Below are 23,308 nucleotides of genomic sequence, written 5' to 3' on the forward strand. Positions count from 1 at the left end.
GTTCATTCCCCTCCCAAATGCGCAGGTACAACCTCTGCTGACACCATCTCCCACACCCACAAATCCTAGAATTTGACTAGTCGTTATATTCAAACTAAAAATAGGGGTGTTTTTTTTCCTCTTTTAAATCAGTCTCTCTCTTTTAAATAATTTAGTGAATGCCCCTAGTTTTTACACTGCAAATTTGCTTAAATAACAGCTCAGCATATATTTTAAACAGTGTCCTCTTGATTTCACGATTGTTAATCTTTGCTAATCCTCCTGTAAGGCAGTCACTCCATTCACAAGTATTGTACTTTTCCTTCTCCAAATCCTTGTCATTTGAAATGCAGAGACAAGGAAAACACCGGACTCAAAGTGGACACACCATTGTCTATATGACAGTAAAATGATACTTTCTTTAGTCACTATGCTCTTCCAAGTTCGCTAAGTAAGCTTGGTAACAAAAAGCAAAATGACAACTTCCAGTAGCTGGTTCAGAGAAAAATACATATCCACTTATCAACCAATTTGAAGCTTTGTACTTTGACTTCTGTAATCTTTATGCCTCAAAGTTTAAGCCAATCCAATTTTTTCTTTCATATATTGTATTACCTACATATAGTACATTAAATATGTTTCTAAATATAAAGTAAGAATTATACATCTCAGATAATATCAGCTTGATTTCAGACAGGTGAATTACTATGAAATGATACACAACTTAAAACTAAACATTTAAGTAGTATTCTTGGAATTGAAGTAATGTCTTGCAACTTTCTCCAGCCTTACTAGGAATTGATTTCCTCCCTCTCTCCCTCCAAGTCAATCTTGAAAATAGAGGAAGACATTTGTAAAGGACAACTCAAATGTAATTGAGTTATGAAAATCTGTAGATAGGTAGCAATCAAATATTTCCCTCCCCCGGTTTTAGAAACTATCATTTTTTAGAAAGGGCTTCACTAAGGTAAGAGCTGAACCCTATAAATATTCTGCCCAGGCCAGGGTGCACTAGAAACAGATAAGTTAAGGTCACTTTTGAGAACTTAAGGGAGAAGAGTTTGTCCATAACTTGAACAAAATACCAAGGGTCTCTGCAACTTCTGTTTACTGAAGCAAAAAGCAGGCAGCTTCTAGATGCCAGAGGAACTGGTGACAATTATCATCTCTAGTGTTTATTAGGCTGAGACAGATGACCTTATACCCAGGAGAAAGAGTAATAATAGCCTCATTATCTATTTTATAAAGAAGACTTTTTTTAGTGACTACCATAGACTCATATTTAAACCATACACCATCACATTTCTGGCCTCTTTGGAACTGTAATTTCTGGTACCAAAATAGAGCTAGCTTTAAATATAGTCTGCTGCAAATACAAGTCAGTTCTGCTGCAAAGTTCAAATACTGATACATTCAAATATTTATCACTTCGCTCCCTAGTTATAGCTATGCACCAGCTGCAATGTCTACATACTAGCAGATCTGTAGTTGTTTTTTTTCTGTAGAGCTGTATTTGCAAACTGCTGTAACATGCATCCCTATGTCTGCTAGCACTATTGCTACACTGAACACATTACAGTTAAGTTTCCTGTATTGAAAGAGATGTGTTTACTAAGTTTTAGTCAGGTTATCTATAGAAAACTACAAGAGGTAAGAGAGGCTGCACAAATGTCATAAAGCATGGTCAGGAAATGACAGAACGCACTGTTAGCTAAGCACAAGACTATCACAAACTACTGGACTTGCTTCTGGTTATGACACACCAAAATGTAAAACGGCAGTTCCTAAATATATTGCAACCAAACTTCACCATTAGCACCTTCTGACATGCTGCTTCTCCCATTGGGAATTGCCAGCAGAAAGAACAGGTCATCAGTCAGTAAAGTTTGCTCAGGAAATGCCACCTATTCCCCATGATTTCTCCTACCTTCCTGCACCCCTTCCCCTCCCCCCTTTTATCCAGAAAAACATTTATTTGATCAGAAAATGATCAGAAAAGTATTCATGTTAAAAACAAACAAAACAACATTAACCACAAAAAAAAAACCAAGAAAACAAAAACCACCCACACAGTTCTTACTATTCAAGCAAGAAAGAAGCAATATTACAGAAGTTAACTTCTACCTCTTCCTCACAGCATTCTCTAGAGCATCTGTAAGGCCTATTTTTTTATATGTATTTTTTTTTTACTATTCCCTATGGCTATTAACATAATTGGGAATATATTCACATTACTTCCATGTGTAATGCCTGAAAGAAAACAAGAACAACCAAGTCCAAGACAACTGTAATTGGTGGGCAGAAGGGGAGCGTAAGGTTTAGACTTTTTTTTTAACTGAAAGATGGAGAAGTACAAAACAAATTTTCTAAAATGCTAGTAATTTTTTGTGAGTAGTTGCTATAGCTGTTGAATACTATTTTCTTTGGCCAGCAGCCCTTATGAAAACATGGAAACATTATTAATAAGACTGTGTACTTTAAAGAGGTAAGCTCCCCCATCTCTTTCTTCACAGGTTAGTAACTCACCAGGATTTCTTTGTAAAGTGTTATGTTTCCCATCTAATTACTTTAAAGAATGAAGGGACATTTACCATGCCAGCAGAAATCTCATTATACTTACTCACTTAAATGGAAGTTTACTGCAGGCTTTTTTTGGTGACTTTCTTTTTATCTGACATTTAAGGGCAGCTGTGAAGCTAATCTCGCTGCACCAGTTTGGAACATGTAAAAAAGGGAATGCCAGGCAAGTTAGTGCTTAGCAGCCCATTCTGCATATTAATAAGCATCACTAAAGCTTAGTAACTGTACTTCTCATATCAACACTACAAAGTTCAGTCAAGAATGTTTTTCAACTGCGAAGATTAACATCTGCTCTGTTTAACGAGGTATTAAGACTGGATAAAGCATATGTTACAAAAATACAGGCATGCTAAAACTATCAATTAACATTAAGTGATCACAAAAAAAAATCTATTCTTTTTCCCCTAATAAACAAGTAAAAAAAACCCATAAATTGCTTTTGTCCATCTGTTGCTGCTGACTATATGTTGGTGGGGAAACAATAGGACCTTTAGTAGAAAAGGTCATCAAAAACATTGGCTACCAGTTGGATTACCATTTTGTCTACTCTGAGTGTTAAATGTATCATTTTAACATGAACCAAACATCTAATAATGTTAATCAAACACATACAAAGAAAAAGCTGGCAGCAGCTTCAAAAGACTATGTAATACAATCCCCTTCTTGAAATGCCATGAATCACACCATATAAAGCAATAGCTTGCTAAGCAGAAGTACGAAGGCCTTGATTCCTTTGGATCTGTATCTTTTCTTTGTTTCTCTAGTTTCCAAAGGTAACACAGTTCCTGTGAAGCCCTTTCACAAGGCTATAAGAGCAGAAGAAAACAATTAGTTATTGGAGAATCCATGGGAGCTACATTATAAAAGGGCAAGTTTGAGCTACAGTCTTCATGGTGTGAACCTAACCTTTTCTTTCCACTAATATTGCCCTTATGAGCACTGTCTCGTTTGAATGGGACAAAAACTTATTCTGGACATGAAAGCAGTGATCACCACGATTATATTATCTCCATTTTAGAAGGAAATTGAAGCTTCAAGTTGCCCAAACAGAAGCCAGGTTTCGTTACTGCCTTTAAGACACAAAACAAAATCCTATGACATTCAGTGAAACAAATAAAGTAGCCTTCAGTTATTTTTATCAAGCTATAAACTTATCTATAGAACAGTGATCTAGCAGTTGATTTTGCAACTGAAGTCTGAAGCAACACTTCAGACTGCACTTTTTCAAGTATTAGAAGATCAGCATCATTGTTATTACACAAAACTTAAAAGTATTGTGTTTTAATTAGCTCAATCAGCACAACCTTGCATTATTTGAAGTATTTAATCTTGCACTGCTTTCTATACTAGCAGACATTTCAAGTTTAATCTGCTTTCACCACTCGACACTTAGGAAGTCAAACAAATGGAAAAAAATAAATAAATCTGTAAGTACAGAACCACTGCTGGACAGTAGAACTACCACAGACAAATTACTAGAGAAGATCTACTCCTGAACATCAGTGGAAAGTTTTTACAATACTAAAATCAATCTTAGTCAGCAATTGGTAGAGCTGCCTCAATACAAGCATTCCCTCCCCCCACCAAGAGAATTTTAGCGATTCAAAACAAACAAAGGCTTTGCAGTTAGTGATTAAGTTAAAACAACCAGTATGCAGATCAAGACTGCAAAGCTGCACAGATTTCAGACAAAGGTGGGTTTCAAAAATCTTACCAAGGAGAGATTTTAACTGCAAGACAAGATGGTTCTCATTTGTGATAGAGGGCCTTAAACTGAATGTCAGTGTGTCAGATCAGGCTAAATGATCACCATAGAAAAAGTAGTTTCATGACAGCCTTGTAAAAATGAAGGGGAATCAGGATTTTCAGTACAAGACTCCAAAGGCTGACAGAAGTGCTACATATCTTAGAAATCTACTAAATGAGAACACATACCACTCAGCCACAGTCCTCACTAGTGAAATATTTCAATTTTAGCCATTTCCAAGACCTTCATTATTTCTAACTGTGACTGAATTCAGGGCTACAAATATCACTGCCAGAGACTTAAATTATGTCATTAGACCTTCACCTGCATTTGCAGTATAAGTCAACAGAAGTGTAACTTAATGTTCTCTCTGATAAACATGTAAGCTGTGTTATTATCAAGTGCCCATGGTAGAAGCATTGACATGAAAAAGGTGATAATATGTGATAATACTTCCAATCAAAGACCTCCTGTGGCATGTGCTTATCCACATCCACAGTTGCTCTTAGGTGCACCTACTCCACCGTGACCTCACCCACAGCTACAGCCCCTTCAGAAGTAATCCTGCTGTAACATGGCCTTACCCATGGCTGTAGTCCCTTCAGGGTCTACCTGCACTGTCGTGGGCTTATCCACGGCCACACACTTTAAGGCGCTCCAGCATAACCTCATGCACAGCCATTGGTGATTCAAGGAGCGCCTTCTCCAGCATGGCCTTATCCTTGGGCCACAATCCCTTGGCACAGACACAACCATGGCCCCAGACACTTTGAGATGAGCCTGCTCTGGCCTGGGCTTATCCATGGCCATAGACACCTTAGGGTGTCCAGCTCCCACACAGAGTCACACACAGGTGATAGTCCCTTTGACTTGAGTTCATGCTGGAGTTTCAGCTTTCCTGTTACAGCAGCATAGAAACAGCAGTGATGATCTGGCCATCCGCCAGCCCAGGAGCATCATCACTGCTGTTACCAGAACGTTCCCGGGCACAGCAGACTAAGATGAGCAGTACAGCAACCAGCAAAAGCAAACAGCAGCCGCTAAGAAGCACTAGACTCTAGTATGCCGTAAGGCAAGAAAGCCTATGGCAACCACAGGGGTCTGACAAGTGAGTTTATACCTGTTATTGCTATTCAGCTATTAATATAGCACATTCCAATCAAATCTATCATTATCTCAAACCCTCTGAGTCTCATGTTGGGCACCAAAAAGGATGATCATAGTTTAGCCCCAGCCAGCAACTAAGCACTACACAGCTGCTCACCCACTCTCCACCCATGGGATGGGGAAAAAGACTCGGAAAAGTAAAAGTGAGAAAACTCACGAGGTAAAGACAGTTTAATAGGTAAAATAAAAGCCAAGCAAAACAAGGAATTCATTCACCATTTCCCATCAGCAGGCAGGTGTTCAGCCATCTCCAGTACAGCAGGGCCCCATTTGGTTACTTGGGAAGATGAACATCACTCTGAACATCCCTTCCTTCCTTCTTTCCCTAGCTATATATGCTGAACATGATGCCATATAGTGTGGGACATCCCTTTGGTCAGCTGGGGTCAGCTGTCCCAGGTGCATTCCCTCCCAGCGTCTTGTGCCTGCTCACTGATGGTTTGGTGCGAGAAGCAAAAAAGGCCTTGACTCTGTGTAAGCACCACTCAGCAATAACTAAGACATCGCTCTATTATCAACATTGTTTTTAGCATAAATACAAAACATGGCTCCCTACTATCTACTATGAAGAAAATTAACTCTATCCCAGCCAAAACCAGTACACCAAGTCTCCCAACAAGTATAGCCATGGATTTAAGAAGTACTTTCAAAAATATTTTTTTGCTTCTTGCACCACACCATGTACTACAAAGAATTCAGTCATAGCTTTCTCTGAGTAGGACTAACTTGCTATAATCTCATACATCAAGAGTTACATGACTCATTATGGCATTTTGGACTTGCTTCATTTCAGAATATCGAAAGGTAGTTGATTTTATTCATTGAGGGAATGAGGATTTTTCATTGAAAGAAATATGAGAGCTAATGATACCCTCATGAACTAAGTACTGGAAGAAATTACAAGAAATGTGAAACATTAAAAGAAACTGAATTGTGATAAGATTAATGTATGCTTTAAGCATAGTTTTTGTGACATGACACTTCTGTAATATTTTCAGTAGCTTTACCGATGCATTCTTCCCAAAACAGGAAAATTTGTTTTAAGTCCAGAAGAGCATTTATAAAGGTTGAGACTATTCTCTTCCATGTATAAATACCAAATAATCCTGTCAATCCACAAAACAGTAGTTTAGTTCTACTTTGGTATATACACAGAATGGACAGTCTCAAGGAATATTTTAGGTTGGAAAAGAACTCCATGTTCATCTGATCCCACTTGAAGCTGTGCCAACTTCAGTTAGATGCTCAGTTTGAAAAACTGAAATCTGTTCTCTGCCACTTTCCTACTGCCCTTTCTCCAGAAGGAATAAAGAGCTGGTACAGAGCAACCGCAAAAGAAGGAAACAAAAAACCAAAAAAAAAAACCCAACACCCAACATCTCAAGCTGACGTTTCTGTGAGAGGAAAAACAAAAGCAAACAAAAAAAACCCTCACACAGTCAAACTGCCTAGCATAGACTGAATGATCCAAAGGAAAAGTATTTTCAATTAATATAATCACATCCCAAGTTTTAAATGGGATTTTGTTAGAGCTTCAGAGAATTCTCTAAATTGCTTGAATCTTTTGCTATTCATCTATAGTAAAACTATCCAGATGCTGCAACATAAACACTTCATCAGTAACTGACTGAATGGAACTGGACACCCAGGCTTTGAGCTATTTTGATCAAAGAGTAACAATTTTAAGTTCTTATCACAAAGGCCAGAGAATGGAAGTCAGAGAAAGCAAATTTTACACACCTCAAACATATGAAAACTTCAGCCATTTGCCTACATTAAGAGCAATCTTTTACTTCTGAAAAGAATGGGAGGAAACAAACAGATGCTGACATTCAAAATTACTGGGATCTTCAGATGTTTAATGACAGAATGACAAAAAATCCAATTTTTCTTCTTCCCATGAACTGGGTTTGGAACAGAAAGAAACACTCAACTTTAATTAAAAAGAATAAAGAGTTCCAGGCACAATTTGGTTTGTGTGGAAGACTCCTCTTTATTCTCAAGAGATTTCTAGTTGAATGGTCTTCCTTTTCAGAAATCACTCTATCAAGACAGAGCCTGAGCTTCAAGCTTCAAATGAGTATTTTTAAGGCATGAAACAGAACTAGGGATACTGTATTCGTATTGGCAGACAATCAAAATACATCTCATTTGATATACTGTCCTAGTTCTGCTATTGAGAAATTAAAGCACAGAAAACTAAAGAAACTTGTTTAAGATGAATCAGTTAAACAGCAGGGAGCAGGAGAATTCCTTCCATTTTTCTCCTTTAGCTTCAAAGCTTATTCTACCTCCTGTAAAAGCAAACAAAAAGGCTCAGCCAACTATTAGATTCAGAGCCCTGCACAATTAGTAATCTAAAGATGTGATGAAATGACATCCTAAAGGCAGACAAATTCTGGAAAAGTCCATAATGCCTTCTCAAACATCTTTACAGATTAGATGCTACCCTGTCCAGATGGCATCTGACCGAATGGCATTAAAGTGAAAGAGGGCAGGTTTAGATTAGGTATTGGGAAGAAATTCTACACTGGGATGGTGGTGGACGTTGGAACAGGTTGCCGAGAGAAGTTGTGGATGCCCCACTCCTGGAAGTGTCCAAGGCCAGACTGGATGGGGCTTTGAGCAACCTGGTCATAGGAAGGTGTCCCTGCCCGTGGTCAGGAGGTTGGATATGGATGAGCTTTAAGGTCCAACCTAAACCATTCTATGATTCTAAAAGGACTTTAAAGCAGAAGAGCACAAACAATGGACAGCACGGAAACAAGGCTATTACCTATGAATCTGAACACTGTCAGGATGCCATAGGGGGAAAGTCTACCCAATTAAATCATTCAAGCAAGTTAAATCTTGAGTACATATATACTAATCTCTTAACTTATTAGAAGGTTTTGTTATCTGCTGGGAAAACAAAGCACAGGCAATTATGCACAAAACTTCCTAAAGACTCCGGATGTCTGGAACTAAAAGAATGACATGTTCTGCTGTAATGGTTTGGGTGTGCACAGGAAAGAAGTAGAGATGAACTTTTAACTACTTGATACCTAATGTATTTGGGACAGGAAATCAAAAGGTGAAAGCCACCCCGGTAACACCAGCTGAATCCCTTTAAGAATGGAGAAAGTCAAAGATACTGGCCTGTAGTATGAGACAGCTTACATTGACCACTAGTTTGTAATCAAGAGCAAACAATTACTTCTTGTGGGAAACACATCCACAAGCATCCGGGACTGTGTAGATGTTGAGCCTGAGGCAGAACTGCCACACACAAAATCCAGGCCACCAGCCAAGACTCAAACACCTCAAGCAGCTAGAACAAGTGTCCTCTGATCAACACCACAAACTCAAAGGAACAACTCAATCAGCATGAACAGAAGAATGTGGGTGTATGCGAGAAATAAATTTAAGATTTTATGTCACTCAGCACTGTGCTTTTGCTCTTGTGCCTACCTCATCACTCGGTTTCCCCTGCAATACAGAACACAGAATCAAACAGCTTAACTTTCATCAACAGATCCTGATGTCAGGGAGAGGGTCACATCAGCTGGCTGTCCTACAATCAAGAGTAGAACCCTCTCCAAGGTTTGTATTCTACTAAGCTATACACTTTGTAACTTTCCCTCCTACACAGTAAAGGAACCAAAGTTGTCTGTAGCTGAAAATGGAACAGAGCCTCTGTTATCAATAGCTCAAGACAATCCTTTCTGTGGAGAGCACAACATACTTTGTTAATTCAGGATAATGCCTGAACAATATCAGTCTGCCTCAGAAACACTTCCTTTTAAGTCACCTCACTAAATCAGAATTAGAAATATTTATAAGTAACTCTTGGAATAAACCCAAGGGTTTGTTTGGTTGTTTTTTTTTTAAATACCTGGCATACATCACAAGTTAAGCTACTGAATAACCCCATGCTGTAACTTTGGTGACTCGTAAGGTTTAAGTTTTACACTAAAAGCAGTCTGCTCCTAATGTTTTTATAGACTTCTCTCCCTCTCAAAGCTACAAGATCTAGAACCAAATGCTGCTTATGGGCACAGAATGGCAAAGTCCTGCCTCTGGCACACTAGTTACAACTCAGCAATGCTCTACTCTGATTTTAACCCATCACACCTAGGATTGCAGACAAGAATATTAACATAGTAGTAATTCTAATCTAATTAGTGAAACATACAAATACCTAAAATATAGGTGCCATTTTCACAATTACTTTGAGGATTCAGAAAATTCAGTATAGTGTTGATGTTATATTGTCTTTTATCTCTGACTGAAAATATACTAGTGAACTCAGTGAATTCTCAGAATATTTGTATCCACAGATTCTGGTTCTTCAGAAAAAAAACTCGTTCTATTATAACTGTATCAATACTAGAAACAACATTTAGCATGTGTGTGTTAGAATTCTCTCTGTTCCTCCACTAGTGGTTACATAATTCCCATAAAGAATGAGTGTGATTGAGAAAATTCCCATTCATATTAACCTGCTCTAATCAATACAGGGTTTGAATTTATAATACCCAAATTGCAAACTATTCAAATACAGAGAACACGTTCTGTAAAGAGGTTAGCTGATAAATGACCCAAAGCCAATCAAGACCGCAACATTATTTCTTCACATATTAATGAAATCTAAAACAGGATAGTTCATTCCTTGATTTAAAAATATTTTATCTTTAATACCGGTTCTAAAAAAAATAATAAAAATTAAAAAAATTTGCTTCAAAATTTTTCAGATCACTTACTTGCAATAGGAATGAAGTGACAGCTTGACAATAGGCACCTATACTTGAAGATGCAACGAAAACACTAATATCCCAGATCTCATCTGCTGGCAGGCAATGGAAGAAGCATTAGCATTTCTTTACTTCCATACTCTCACAAGATAAATGCAGAAGAAAATGAGGACTGACTTTACTCCCACTTTTAGGATTTACTTCTCAGTGGAATACCTCTTGACTGGCTCTTAGTCTTTCCAGTCCGCATGTCATTTCAATTAAAAACATTTTTGCAGCTCTAAAGAGTAAGTGGCTCCCACTTTAATGAATCCCTGCACATAGCTTATTGCTCGTAAAAACGTTGTTAGGTAAAGCATCCTGTAGGTCAACAAGCACTTTTTGGATGTGTTTCTATCATTAAGCAACAGCATGAAATAAGTTTCAAATCAGTTTCACTAGGGCGAGAGAGAGGCTGGTTTTACATCATGAAAATGTTCAAGTCTATCCCTTCTGCCTGTACACCTCCATCCCAAAGAACAAGTAATCATGGAAGATGCTACTTCTGCAGTGTTGCTGGATTAGAGGGCTTAACATATCAGCTGAGGTTGAGGGGTTTTCACTAGTTCTTCCACAAATCAAGATCTGTATCTAGGTACTAAGAAGCATATTCGTCTTCACCAAGTTATGGGAACACCAACATTTCAGCACAAAACCTCCCTCCCCCCCTTAGGAAACACATTTTCTGTCATTGTTACTACTTCCTCTCACAATAACTGTTTCTTGCCTAACAATCTTGCAGTACTTTGAGAAAAGTATTTAGAAAGCAATTCACACTCTGAGATGTCACAGGTGTAGTCATGGATGAGTGCAAATAAACAGTTTTTTATCAAGTCATCATCTCCGGAACTGCAACATAATGTTACCCAAAATTACAGGTAAGCAAGTTCTAAACAAGTGCATTTTGATCTCTCCTCCAGACAGAATCCTTACTTTTAGGTCTCTCTTTTCTCATCTGTTCTGCTGATATGAGTGTAATTAACAGCACCACCCACACTTCATTCTTCATTTAAATCAACTCTGTCACCTTTTTAAATGCAAAATTTATGGAGTTCAGGGTAGTTTCAAATACAGCATTAAAAGCAGTGTATGGTTAATGCTGTTACTTATACTTTGAATTAAGAGATCATAATAGATACCATTATAGATACCATACAGGCTGCTTCAGTGTCTTCTTACAGCTTCGGATTTGACAGTGAAGCTCTAATTTTTTTAACTTGTAAAGACAACCCTCTTAAGGCAATTAACCGTAGAGAGTTGTAATGTTACTGAAAGAAACAAAAAAAAAGTTCTACTTGCAGACTAATGTAAGCAGCAAAGGGAAAGGAAAAGATAAGATTTACCTACAGTTTAAGAGGATTAAGTAGCAAGATGGCCTAAGCCTTCCTCAAAAGAGTCAGAGTTCAGTGAATTTCAGGAAAACAGAGAATTTAATTAATTCCCTTCTGCTGAAAAGTAAAGTCTGGGCGATGGCAGTGTGGATTAAAAAAAATAAATCTATGGGGCATCTTCTTTTAAAAATAAATGTTTAAACACATATGTTGTTACATGGCTTGGATAGTACCATATGGCTATGAGCATATGCGTAAGTTCAATTTTTAGTGAACAAAAAGAAGCAGGGTTACTGGTGCTTTATTCATTAAACTCATCCTGCTCATCTCAGTCACTTGTAAGCTATCAGTGAGACGGAATTCCTGTACCCTTTAGTGTCCCCCCTTGAAACCATCTTTTGGCATACAGAAGCAGTAGCAGGTAACTACAATATTACAAAGTTTATCTCATGAACAAGGCCAAAAAAAAAAAAAACCCACCCAAAAAACCCCCATGAAACAGCACAGAATTTTTCCACCCCAGAGAATACAGCAAAACAACAAAAGAACACTCAACCCAAGTCTCTAGATTTGCTGTGAGCTGCTGTAAACTGTCAGCACCCTAGTAACACTCTACAAAATGTTTCTATTAACTTGAGGTAATGGGGACTAAGCAGCCATGCTTCACATCATTAATACAACTTGAACTGACATAAAGAACAGCCAGGATACCCACCAACAGAAAACAAAGCTTTTTCTCCTCCCCTCCTGCATTCCTGGTTTCCACCAGACTTCTGCATGGTTCCAGCACATGAATCAAAACATTACTTGCATGAAGTGCATAAAACCGCTTCAGATTATAAAAGGATACAGCCTTAGTGCTCCAGTCTGAGTCCCGATGGCCAGTATTTTCTGAACTGGATCAAATGCCAAGGCAGAAGGTTGATAAGGGAAACCATGGCGTACAGTCTAACCAATCAGAGCATTGCAGTAACGATAGGCCAAGCAGCAGATCAAAAATAAACAGAATCAAAATAATACGTTATTCAATGTTAATCACAATTAAAAAAGAAACTACAAAGCATTTTACCAACAGAATAAGATCTGCTGTATTACATGAACCAATTATAAAAGATTGTTTTAGTCATAATTACCCTTTCATCCTTGATCATCAAGTGACAGTCACACTTAGCGAAACTTAATTTGAATCTTACATTTCTTCTCTACAAAGACTGTATCAACTCAGATTTTATTTTTCCATCTACCTCATTCTCTGAGTAACCTTCTTTTCAGTTCTAATCAAGGTGCTAAACTATCAAAATACAAGATGTTCCTAGGAAGTTTGGCAACAAAGCCAGACTCCACATTGGAACTACTACAGACTCAGAGCAGCCCTGCGGAGGACTTGGGGGTGTTGTTCGATGAGAAACTTAACATGATGCTTAACAGAGCCCTAAAAACCAGTCATATCCTGGGCTGCATCAAAAGAAGCGTGACCAGCAGGTCGAAGGAGGTGATCCTGCCCCTCTACTCTGCTCTTGTGAGACCTCACTTGGAGTATTGTGCCCTCAACATAAAAAGGACATGGAACTGTTGGAACAAGTCCAGAGGAGGGCCACAAGGATGATCAGGGGACTGGAGCACCTCCCATATGAAGACAGGCTGAGAAAGTTGGGGCTGTTCACCCTGGTGAATAGAAGGCTGCATGGAGACCTCACAGCAGCCTTCCAGTACCTGAAGGGTGCCTATAAGGATGCTGGGGAGGGACTACTCATTAGGGACTGTAGTGACAGGACAAGGGGTAATGGGTTAAAACTTAAACAGAGGAAGCTTAAACTGGATATATGGAGGATGTTTTTTACTGTAAGGGTGATAAGGCACTGGAATGGGTTGCCCAGGGAAGTTGTGAATGCTCCATCCCTGGTGGTGTTCAAAGTCAGGTGGAACAGAGCCTTGGGTGGCATGGTTTACTGGGGGTTGGAACTAGATGATCTTAAGGTCCTTTCTAACCCTAACTATTCTATGATTCTAAGACTCTAAATTACTAGACCTGCTTGTCTGAGAACCACTTAAATATCAATCCAACAGGCCCCACATGACAGTGCAGCCTCTCTCAGCACATGAAAAAAAAAAAAACAACAAAAGAAACCCCAACAAGCTAAGCTCCACAGAACCAGCCTCTTAACCTTCTGCTGCCTCTCCCTCCCCCAAACTAGACCCAAAATAGACAAAACCAAAGAACACCCCACCAACAAAGCAAAACAAACTTCAAACATGGAATTCCTGCCTATTATGAAGTTACTGGCACACCTAGTTTTTGGGTTAGTCAAGACTAATTTGGAAATTGACCAAATGGTAACTCCATTACACCTCTCAGGCTGCAACTAAATCAGAACTGAGAACATAAAAGTGTCACCGACTTTATTTGTTATAAACATACACAAAGTAAGCCATACAGATGCTACCCTTGCATTTCAAACCCTTTAGGTTAAAGTAGAGTTATTTCAGGACCTCATAAATGCATGGCAAACTTCTGATACACTTCTAATTCACTGAAGTTGCAGTCATACCCTCCAACTCCTGGTTTTTCACAGTGAAAAAAAATCTAACTGGTAACAGCTCTGCTCTTTTCCATGCTTTTTGTGAACAACTTGCAAAAGTGGCACAAACACCTGCAATACTAGACAAAACAAGGAGGCAAATCCTCAAACAAATTCATCCATATCGAGATAGGCCATGGGTGCATTGTAAAGATAAAAATAGTTACTGACATTCAAATCAGTTTTTATTCTTCCTGGTACAGCTGGTGGATTAATTCGCTGCATCAGTTTCTGAAATGTGCAAGCACAAACCGCAGTTACTGTATCACGCACAAGCAAATGAAAAAAAAAAAAAAAGGAACTTTTCTTCTGTTTCTGGAGCAGATATGCAATAGCAGCATCGGCAACTTGACAACACACTGCAGCGAAACCACCACAAACGTCTACAGCCTTTTTCAGGCGCAAAGGAACAGGAAAATGTATTTCCAAATAATGCACAGCGACAGATTCCTGTCCTTTGGGCCCATTAGCAGAGGCTGCTACTCAAACACCGCGATAATCAGGTCTGCACTAAAGCTAGGTATCCCTCCTTCCCCCATCCATCCCACTCTTTCTACGAAGCCTTCATGAACACTGTCAGTATTACACGCACGAAAGAGCCTGGAAGACGACAAACCTTGAAACTCTCCAGGAAAGATGACTACGGAAATCCAATAAAACCTGTGCAGCTACACCCACCCCTTCCTTCCCTTCTCCCTCTGCCCTCCCTTCCCAAATAATAAAATCAAACAAGTAAATAGAGCAGGCTTGGGAAGGCCGGTACCTAGAGGCAAAGCCCTCAGAGCCCACCGCGGGTGCGCCCCCTTCCCGGGCCGCCAGCCGGCTAGGGGCTGCAGCACTCATTCACCTTGCAGAGCTGGAAGTGCTCGGACTGAAGCGTCTCCTGGATTTCGGTCTCCCGGTTCCCCGCCTGCTGCTGCTGCGAGGCGGACGATGCCGAGGCAGCGGAGGAGACCGCCGTTAGGCCGTCCAGCACCTTCCTGATGTTGAATTTCCTCATGGTCTTCGGCGGCGGCGCTCCGCGCTCCCCGGCCTCGCCGGCGCGCTGTCACCGCCGCCCGCCCCGCAGGCGGCAGACGAGTCCCCGCCGGGGAGGGCTGTGCAGGGGCGGCACGCGGCCGGGGAGCCGCGCTCTGCGCCGTGGGGCAGCTCTCCTCGTCCGCGGGGATGGCGGCGAGGCGTCAGTCCGGCAGCTCAGGGGCGCTCTTCATCGGTGCCCGCGGGCTCGGAGACGGAGACTGGAGCCAAGCAAACAGGAGCCGGTCAGCCCACCGGCGGCGCCTCCGCCGGTCCCACGCTCGCCGCCCGCGCCTTTCCCGCCGGGGCGCAGGGCTCACCCCGGGCCCAGCCGGCTCCGCCCCGGCCGTCCCTCCCGCTGCCGGGGCTGCACGGGCTGCCTTGCCTTGCCTCGCCTCGCTTCTCCGCGGAGCCTCCGCGTTCCCCCGCGCAGCTCGGTTTACATCGTGGCGGCCGCGGCCGCAGCTGTCATCCGCCTCTGCGTGCGTGTGTGTGCGCTTGTGCTGGTCCCCTCCCGCCGCCGCAGTCTCTCCCCCCCGCACAGGCGCCCGCCCCGCTGCTCGGCTCAGGCACCCTCCGCCTCCTCAGAGCTGCGTGAGCTGCCAGCCAGTCGCCAGCGGGGCTTCTCACGGCTGCTGCCAGCGGCGGCTGCTGCCACCGCCCGCTCCCACTACCATCCTCCTCCTCCTGCTGCTACTGCCACAGAGGGCGCCTCCCCCGCCTCACAGCGCCTCACTCCCCCTTCCTGACAACGCGGAAGCGCAGCGCCCCGAGGAGGAGCAGCGTTAGCGATTACCACGAACCCCTGCCTCGCAGCGGCGGGATGAACGCGCATGCGCGCTAAAAGCGCCGGCACCCGGATGTGGCGCTGTCAGTTGCCCCCCCCGCAGCGGCGCTCCGTGCTGCTCCGGGGCCGTAATAGCGTGAGGGGTACGAGCGGGGCGTGAGCTGGGTGTTGGCCTCCGGCCGGGCGGAGCCAGGAGCAGGTAACAGGTGGACGCGCCGTCCCTGCTGCTGGCATGGTCCTGAAGCCCACGGGCGGCTCCCGTGTGAGCCGGGCTGCCGTGGAGGGAACCGCGGAAAATCCGCTGCGGAGCGGAAGGGGGGGAGATGATCCTCATCCCGCGGCGTCCCGGTCATCGTAGCGGGTGTGAGCAGCGCCGGCGGTTTACTGATGGCGCGGCGTTGCCGTGCGGCTGTGGGGCTGGTGCTGCCGTGGGAGAGGAGAGCGGCGGCGGGGTCGGAGGCGATCCAGGACGGGCGTTTCCAATGGCAGTAACAGTTTCAGAAGCAGCGAGGCCCCCCATACCCCTCCGCCGTGGTGGTGAAGCTGCGCGGGTGGCTGTTTACAGCCAGAAGAGGCTGGACGGCAGACGAGGCACTGCCATCTGCGAAGTCACGGTCAGTCCTCGCCGTGCGAGGCGAGCCGCTGGAGTCACCACTGTCTATCCATCTAGTCTTACGGCACCACAACTAATTTCAGCAGGTGGCACAAAGTTAAGCATGTCTTTTCTGCTAACCACTATCGCATGTGATCTGCTTTGATTTGTCTTTTAGTACTAGATTGTGGTTTTGGATTATCTAGTCAGTGTTCAGCTAACATACTACTATTTTCTCAGTGTTTGTTGTGTTATTAGTATTTGCAACCCTTTCCTGAACTTTCTTTTCAACCAAAAAGAACTGGAAGATCAGTCATCACTTTTGGAGGGAAAACTTGTAGAGATGTGATTCAAGACCTTGCCTCACATCTTCTAGCTGCAGTGTGAATGCCATAGCAGTAAAAGGCTCCGCAAACATTAAAATTGTGCTTTTAAGTGGTGTTTCCAGCCTGGTAGTCAGGCATGCACGGTAAATGTAGAAGTGCACAGAGGGATCATCATCATCAAAATGCAGCAAAACAGTTACAATACAAGTGATCATTATAGCCTCAAAAGCAAAAGTTCCGCAAACTCTTTTTAGAACTGTAACTCCATGTCAATTTACAGCCATGTTGCAAACAGATGTGCGATGTATAAGTATTTGAAAGAAACCAAGACGTTTTAGGTGTTCTTGCAGAGTGACTGAGTCATGAACTTACGGAGTTGTTCCCCTGTGCTACCAGGACTGTTGGACGTTCTCATCATCTTGGTAAAACGTGAAAGAATGTTTCCAGAGATGGCAGAAGTCCTTTTATTTAAAGAATTAGACTTGAATAAGGTTCAGTAAGTTTCTGATATGAAAATCAACTTATGGAAAATGAACACATTTCTCTCTTATGTCTTTAACTGTCCATCATTACATACATACAAACATGCCTAGTTATAACTTTTATAGCACAGCAAACCTTATTATTTATAGTAATATTAATAAAAAAAAACCAAAACCAAACCTCAAAACTGAATGAAGAACTAAGGGATTTTAAAAGCACCCTTTTTGCATACTACAGCCACTATGCACTTGGTCCTTGGATCCTTACTTTCACTGGGCGGTATGTTTTTAGAGGAGAGGTTGGATTTGTTTGTCTGTTTACATTAGTGTCTAACACAAAGAGAACTTTCTTCATTATTGCAACATTGTACCAGTATTTGGAAACATTTAGGCAAACCATACACACCTGATTGAGACAGCAACAATTCACTTTCCTCACACCCTCTGGTTCATGCCATTCAACAAATCAATGCTTTCTGGGACTTCAGCTCTTCCTGTGAAAAATTAGTAGCAGCCTTCCCTCTTACTGGGATGTCAGTGGGCATTTTAATTTTACAGTTCTACAGCTCAGGAGACATCACCATTATCTCTGAGGATTTAGCTGCTGTATTTCAGAGCTTCTCTGTGGCCTCCAGCTCTTACTCAATAACCATATCCTGTTTACACATGAGACCAATACTGCTAACCTCCTTACCTCATATTGCCCCCTCAGACCTTCTGGCTTCTAATATCTGTGGTCTCTTGACAGTGTTTCATACCTCAGTCCAAGGCTCAAGTCTCTTGCACAGCTGGGGAAGAAGCAATCAGACCCAACTAGTTTGCAGTATCTTTTATTCCACAATGACAGAGTCCAGCTGTGATAGAGCTGACGTTAGATTTTCATGAGTCTCTTAGCCCCCAGAAGTACATCTTCATTGGCTACGCAAATCCCTGCCACCAAATGAATCCACTTAGCTTTGGTCTTCTTTGTTCTCCTTTTCTTACTGATCCTGTTATTTATGGCTCCTAGAAAAGGAGAAAGAGGATCACGTGTTTCTTGATCAGTATTCCACAGGTACTACACAGGCCACCACTATTCCTAACAATGATCTGAGGCAATAGAGCATGCAGCATTGGCCTACATACCAGTGCGATCACACAGACCGTTAGTTGGTGCAGTTGTTGGATATTTTGCCTCAAGATAGTAACTTTACAGATAACTGCAGAGTGCAGCCATCACTGTGCTTGTGGTTTGGGTTTTTTAATTATTATTTCTTCTTTTTTTGTGGGGTAGTATAACACCAGACTTAGCATGAAGAGGAAAAAGAATGATGGTAGTCCCACACAAGCCAGAATGAGTAAAAGCCCACCCAGTTATAATGTGTGCTAATATTTTGTGGAGTAATCCCAGAACAGTGGGTAGGTAGTGAAGTGGCAGGTCGACTTACAGTGATTCTCATTATCTTTTACATAAGCCCCAGAAGTGTTACCCGTTGCATCCAGAGAAGGCAGTGTACTCCAGGTGATCTGCACACCATAATTATTGCACTACTCAGCATGAATGAGAAAACAACCATCAGAAGTGACCTTCAGATCTAACTGCGCTAAAGCTTTTGACAGTCAGTCAGTCCAGGCTTTGAAGGCTAGCTGAGATGCTTATCTTTCCTGAGAACTTCTTAATGGTGCTTAGTCACTCACACTGCAGTCAGGATTGACTGAGCCCTAGCCAAACATTTCCTTGCCATAAATAGAAAGAAGCTGGGAAAGATTTCTGAACTAATCCTGTTCAGGTTGTTCTACTCAAATATATTGGACAGGGCAGTGCAACCAAAGATCCAAGTGAGTTTTGGAATCTCTCCTGGCTGCTGAAAAACTGCTCAAGCTTTTCTAGACTCTGGGCTGTTGTCAAACATTTATGATTATTTTCCCCCCACAATAATCTGCATTGGTGACAAATCCTATGGAGGACTTCCAGTTACAGGTGAACTTTCTGATATTTTTGCAGCTTAATTTGGATAAGCCATAAACAGGAAGGAAATTTAGAGTATGTTTCAATTAGCTGGTGAGCTCCCAGAAAAAAAGCTATGTTAGTACTGGCCATAACCTTAAATGGAGATCAACTGTCTACTCTTTGTAAATTCACCCATTTCAGAAACATCCTGATTGACTGTGCCTGTACTGATATGATGAGTTCCTGCACCTGGAAGCCTGTGTGGTTTTTGGCAGGCTCACAGATCATGGGCATTTTTTATTAAAGACCTATACAACAGCTCGCACCCTATCTGTGAGTGCCACTAGGCTGTATGGACATGCATGGTAGAGAGTGGGCATATCCTACTCCTTCAGACTACACCAAGATTCCTTCACACTCAGGTCAGTAAGAATAATGACAAGTGCATACTAGTTGCTGAAGTATGAATTGGAGGGGGTCTACAGCACTAATCTGCGCAAGTAGTATAGATAATACACAAGTGCCTATGTAACTGTTGTGTGTTGAGCTGGAGCATAGCAAAAGAAAGAGGCATGGCTGTTAGGAAGAATTTAAGGAATTGTTGCCAGTTGGCCACTGTGGGTCTCTTACTACTGGCCACTACTAGTGGTACATGACAAAAGGTGAATAGGTACAGTCCCCTAGCAAGGGAGAATACATAAGGCAAAAGGAAAGAATGACAGCAGCACTATGCAATGGAAATGTGAGACTTGTCAGAGACTGTACAGCATTCTCCTTAGTAACTTACACCTTCCTTAGTAACTCACTGTTTGCATCTTTGTCCCACCACTGTCATCTTGAACCAAACAAAGGCAGTGTCAGCTATTAAACTACACAAATTTACCTTATCTAATGAAAATATATTTCTTTTTATCTATTGACCTGTTCATATAGTCTCATCTTCACTGATGACACACAATCCCTTCAAAAAATGTTGTACTTTAGCATCCATTTTTTTCCTGACATAGAAGATCTTTAAATAAAAAATAAGTAGCATCAAATAAATATTTAAGAAGAATGTTAACACCACATCCTTTGCTTTCAAACTTACTTTCATTCTTTGCAGCTGTATCTTTAGTACCTAAGGCTATATCATCATAGCAGCATAGTCTGACTGATTTGGCTCCAGCCAATCCTTTCTTTCTATCACTGTCTGAAGGAGTAATTTATTTTTCTACTTATCCAAATCTTTGGCCAGTGCAGGCACTTAATTAATTTTGGTTTTATGCTGTACTAAAAATGCACAGTTCTCTTTTGTTCATGCAGTCTGTTGATTTCTTCTGCTTTCTGTATTGCACTTTACTTGAGCCTGGACCAGCTCTGTGTTAAGAATAGAGGTATGTCTACCCTAGTGTACCCTATGGTGTCTTATTAAACTCTACCCTGTTCTGCTCTCCAGCTTCACCATTTTAGTTACAATAGCTTCTTCAGTTGTACCCTAAAAATTAATCTCTTGTGCAATCAAAACAGGCAATTTTGGTGGCAGAGTATTTCTTTTATGTGCATGATTTTCTAGAGCATAGTGCATAACCAGTCCCAGGAGCAGGGTTCATAAGTCAGAATGCTCCCTTTCTAACTGGATACTCTGTAAGCTGCAGAGATCTCCTTCTGCCACCTACTTTCCTTGTGTGTGTGTGTGTGTGTGTGTGAAAAACAAATCAATATATAGAGGATAGATTCTCTTTCCATGACATTTTCCTCTTGATAGTGTCTGCTCATTAGGTGGAAGGTGGGGTGTCTCAAAATTCCCATTTTCTTGTCATGAATAAACACCATCCTGACCAGGCAGCCACAGAAAGAGCTGTTTTGAAGTACAGTGTTGTGCATAGGCTCCTAAAATACACATCCGTTACGCTGGATCTGATCCCTTGTCAATTTCTTCCATTTCTAACTATATTTTTATGGATAAATTTATTTTTTTTTAGTGTGTATGAATTAATCTCATAATGTTTGTCTCTCACTTGGACTGAACTTGTTGGGGGTTTTCAGTCTATAGCTTTATAAGAAAATCGTTACTTATGCTAGTTGATTGTAATGATTTAGAGGAGAAACATGTAATATGTACATTCAACATTTAAGTTTGCTTAATGTGTTGCAGTTGTAGTTTAGATGCCAAAGCAAAATTAAAGATAATGATACTAAGGAATTTCTAATTTTAACTCGATCTATGCCACACTTGAACATGTAATTAACCTTATGTTTCCTTCAATGCAATATGTGTATCTTCTTAACAGTATATATAATCTTAAAGTATATCAGGAGATGACATACTTTACTTAACTGATAGTATTACATACTTACAATCAGTACAAAACTTGCATCATTATTTGCTTTATATTGTATTACTTCTGCAGTTTGATCTGTTCTGATGGATACTTGTGACATCTTAATGCAAAATCATAAACAGAATAACTGAGGTGAGAAGGGATGTCTGGTGGACATCTGGTCCAATGGTCTACTCAGTCATCAACTGAATCCAACTTCAAAGTCAGATTATGTTGCTCAGGGTCCTGTCTAATATTTGCATATCTCTAAAGATGGAGATTCTGTAACCATTACTACAAAATAAAATGACAATTTCACATCCCATGTGCTGCATTTCTGTTTTCTGATTTTACATTAATAGAAGGCCTAAGGCAGGATTAAATCTTCATACATAGAATGCTAGTACAGGTTTTAAACAAGCTAAGGCTTTTATCTATCTAGAAAAATAAGGGCTGATACTTTACTGAATAAGGAATATTGTTTCATATGTATGAAACATTTTATGGTATTCAGTCAAGTATAATACAAGTGCTTCTTATTACAGTTCCACTCTAAGTAGTCTAAGACCTGTGTAACAAAATATGAAATATAATCTGTCTCCATTAAAAGGCAGCAAAATATTACAAGTGAAATCAACACAAGCTTTATAAAATAGCCAAGTTAAGATGAAGTATGAGTGTCTGCCAAGTGAAAAAGTATTTTGCTGGACTAAATTAATTAAAGCTAAAATATGGTGGACAAAACTAATTTATCCATTCTTAAACATAATTATAGTGCTACAATTTAAAAAAAACATCTTTCAAATACAGCGATCTGTTTATATGCAGTATTTTGTATGAAGGGTAGTATTTCAGACAGGATCTTTCATCAGTGAGTCATTTTAAGTCATTTTAAGACTGCCCACTACAAGAAAAAAAACAACAAACTCACTTTTTATGCTGTCATTGTAATTACAGTGCATTAGTTGGAAGGGGATTCCACTTGTACAGTAGTTTAACAATGTAGACAAGTACTCATTTAGAATACAGAAACATTAGGCCTTTGTTAAAAATGACTACTATTTCACTGGCTTTTTTTTTTTTTAGATTAAAAGCAGTGAATTACATAAACAGCAAGACTAAGCACACGAGCAATCAAATGGACAATTCCTTTAATGATGTTGAAGCTAGAAGATCCAAAATGCATCCATGCATCATTTTATTTTAAGCTTTTTGGTTTTGGGGTTTGCTGGGTTTTTTTCTTTTTTGATTGTTTGGGGTTTGTTGTTTTGGTTTTTGGTTTTTTTTGGGGGGGAGGGGGTTTAAGGTATATTTATTTTCATTCATGTCATCATTTTTCTGTGAATGTAAACCCTTCTTGTAACACCAGTTCAGAAATAGTAATACCAGATACATATTTAAATTTTCTCATTAGCTCATTTGTGTCAGAAAAATTAAAAGATCTCCTATAAAAGCACAAGTATACTTTATGGTTTTAATTTCATTCCAAGCATGGCAAGCAGTACCTCATTCTTCATCTTTCCCCCTCCATTCGAACCAGGGAAATGCAAGGACAGCTGAGACTTCCTAGAGAAAATGGCAGTGCCCTCCAATTTATGAACATTATGATTTGAAATTATCAAGAAAGTAAATGGGTAACAAGGTAAATGGGTAGGAAAAGCCTAACATATGCAAGACAGATTTAAATTTATTAAAGTCAATAAGCCGGATATTTCT

At 40.8% G+C, this 23,308-nt stretch overlaps 1 protein-coding gene across 6 annotated transcripts in view; it reads right to left on the reverse strand.

Annotated features, from left to right (window-relative positions):
• STXBP5 (syntaxin binding protein 5) overlaps window positions 1-15,259 on the reverse strand; it is a 109,848-nt gene extending 94,589 nt beyond the window's left edge. For 5 of the 6 annotated variants that reach the window (XM_034060436.1, XM_034060433.1, XM_034060431.1 and 2 more), the window contains exons 1-2: window positions 15,003-15,258; window positions 12,427-12,524 (exon numbers count right to left, since the gene is read on the reverse strand). In XM_034060436.1, the coding sequence (XP_033916327.1) occupies window positions 12,427-12,524; window positions 15,003-15,155 (251 nt within the window). In that variant the 5' untranslated portion in view covers window positions 15,156-15,258. Of the gene's footprint in view, window positions 1-12,426; window positions 12,525-15,002 lie in introns of all 6 variants that reach the window. The other variant, XM_034060430.1, reaches the window with a different exon arrangement.
• Window positions 15,260-23,308: the final 8,049 nt, after the last annotated feature.

Source organism: Melopsittacus undulatus, chromosome 3, assembly GCF_012275295.1.
Source record: "Melopsittacus undulatus isolate bMelUnd1 chromosome 3, bMelUnd1.mat.Z, whole genome shotgun sequence".
NCBI classification, from domain to species: Eukaryota; Metazoa; Chordata; class Aves; order Psittaciformes; family Psittaculidae; genus Melopsittacus; species Melopsittacus undulatus.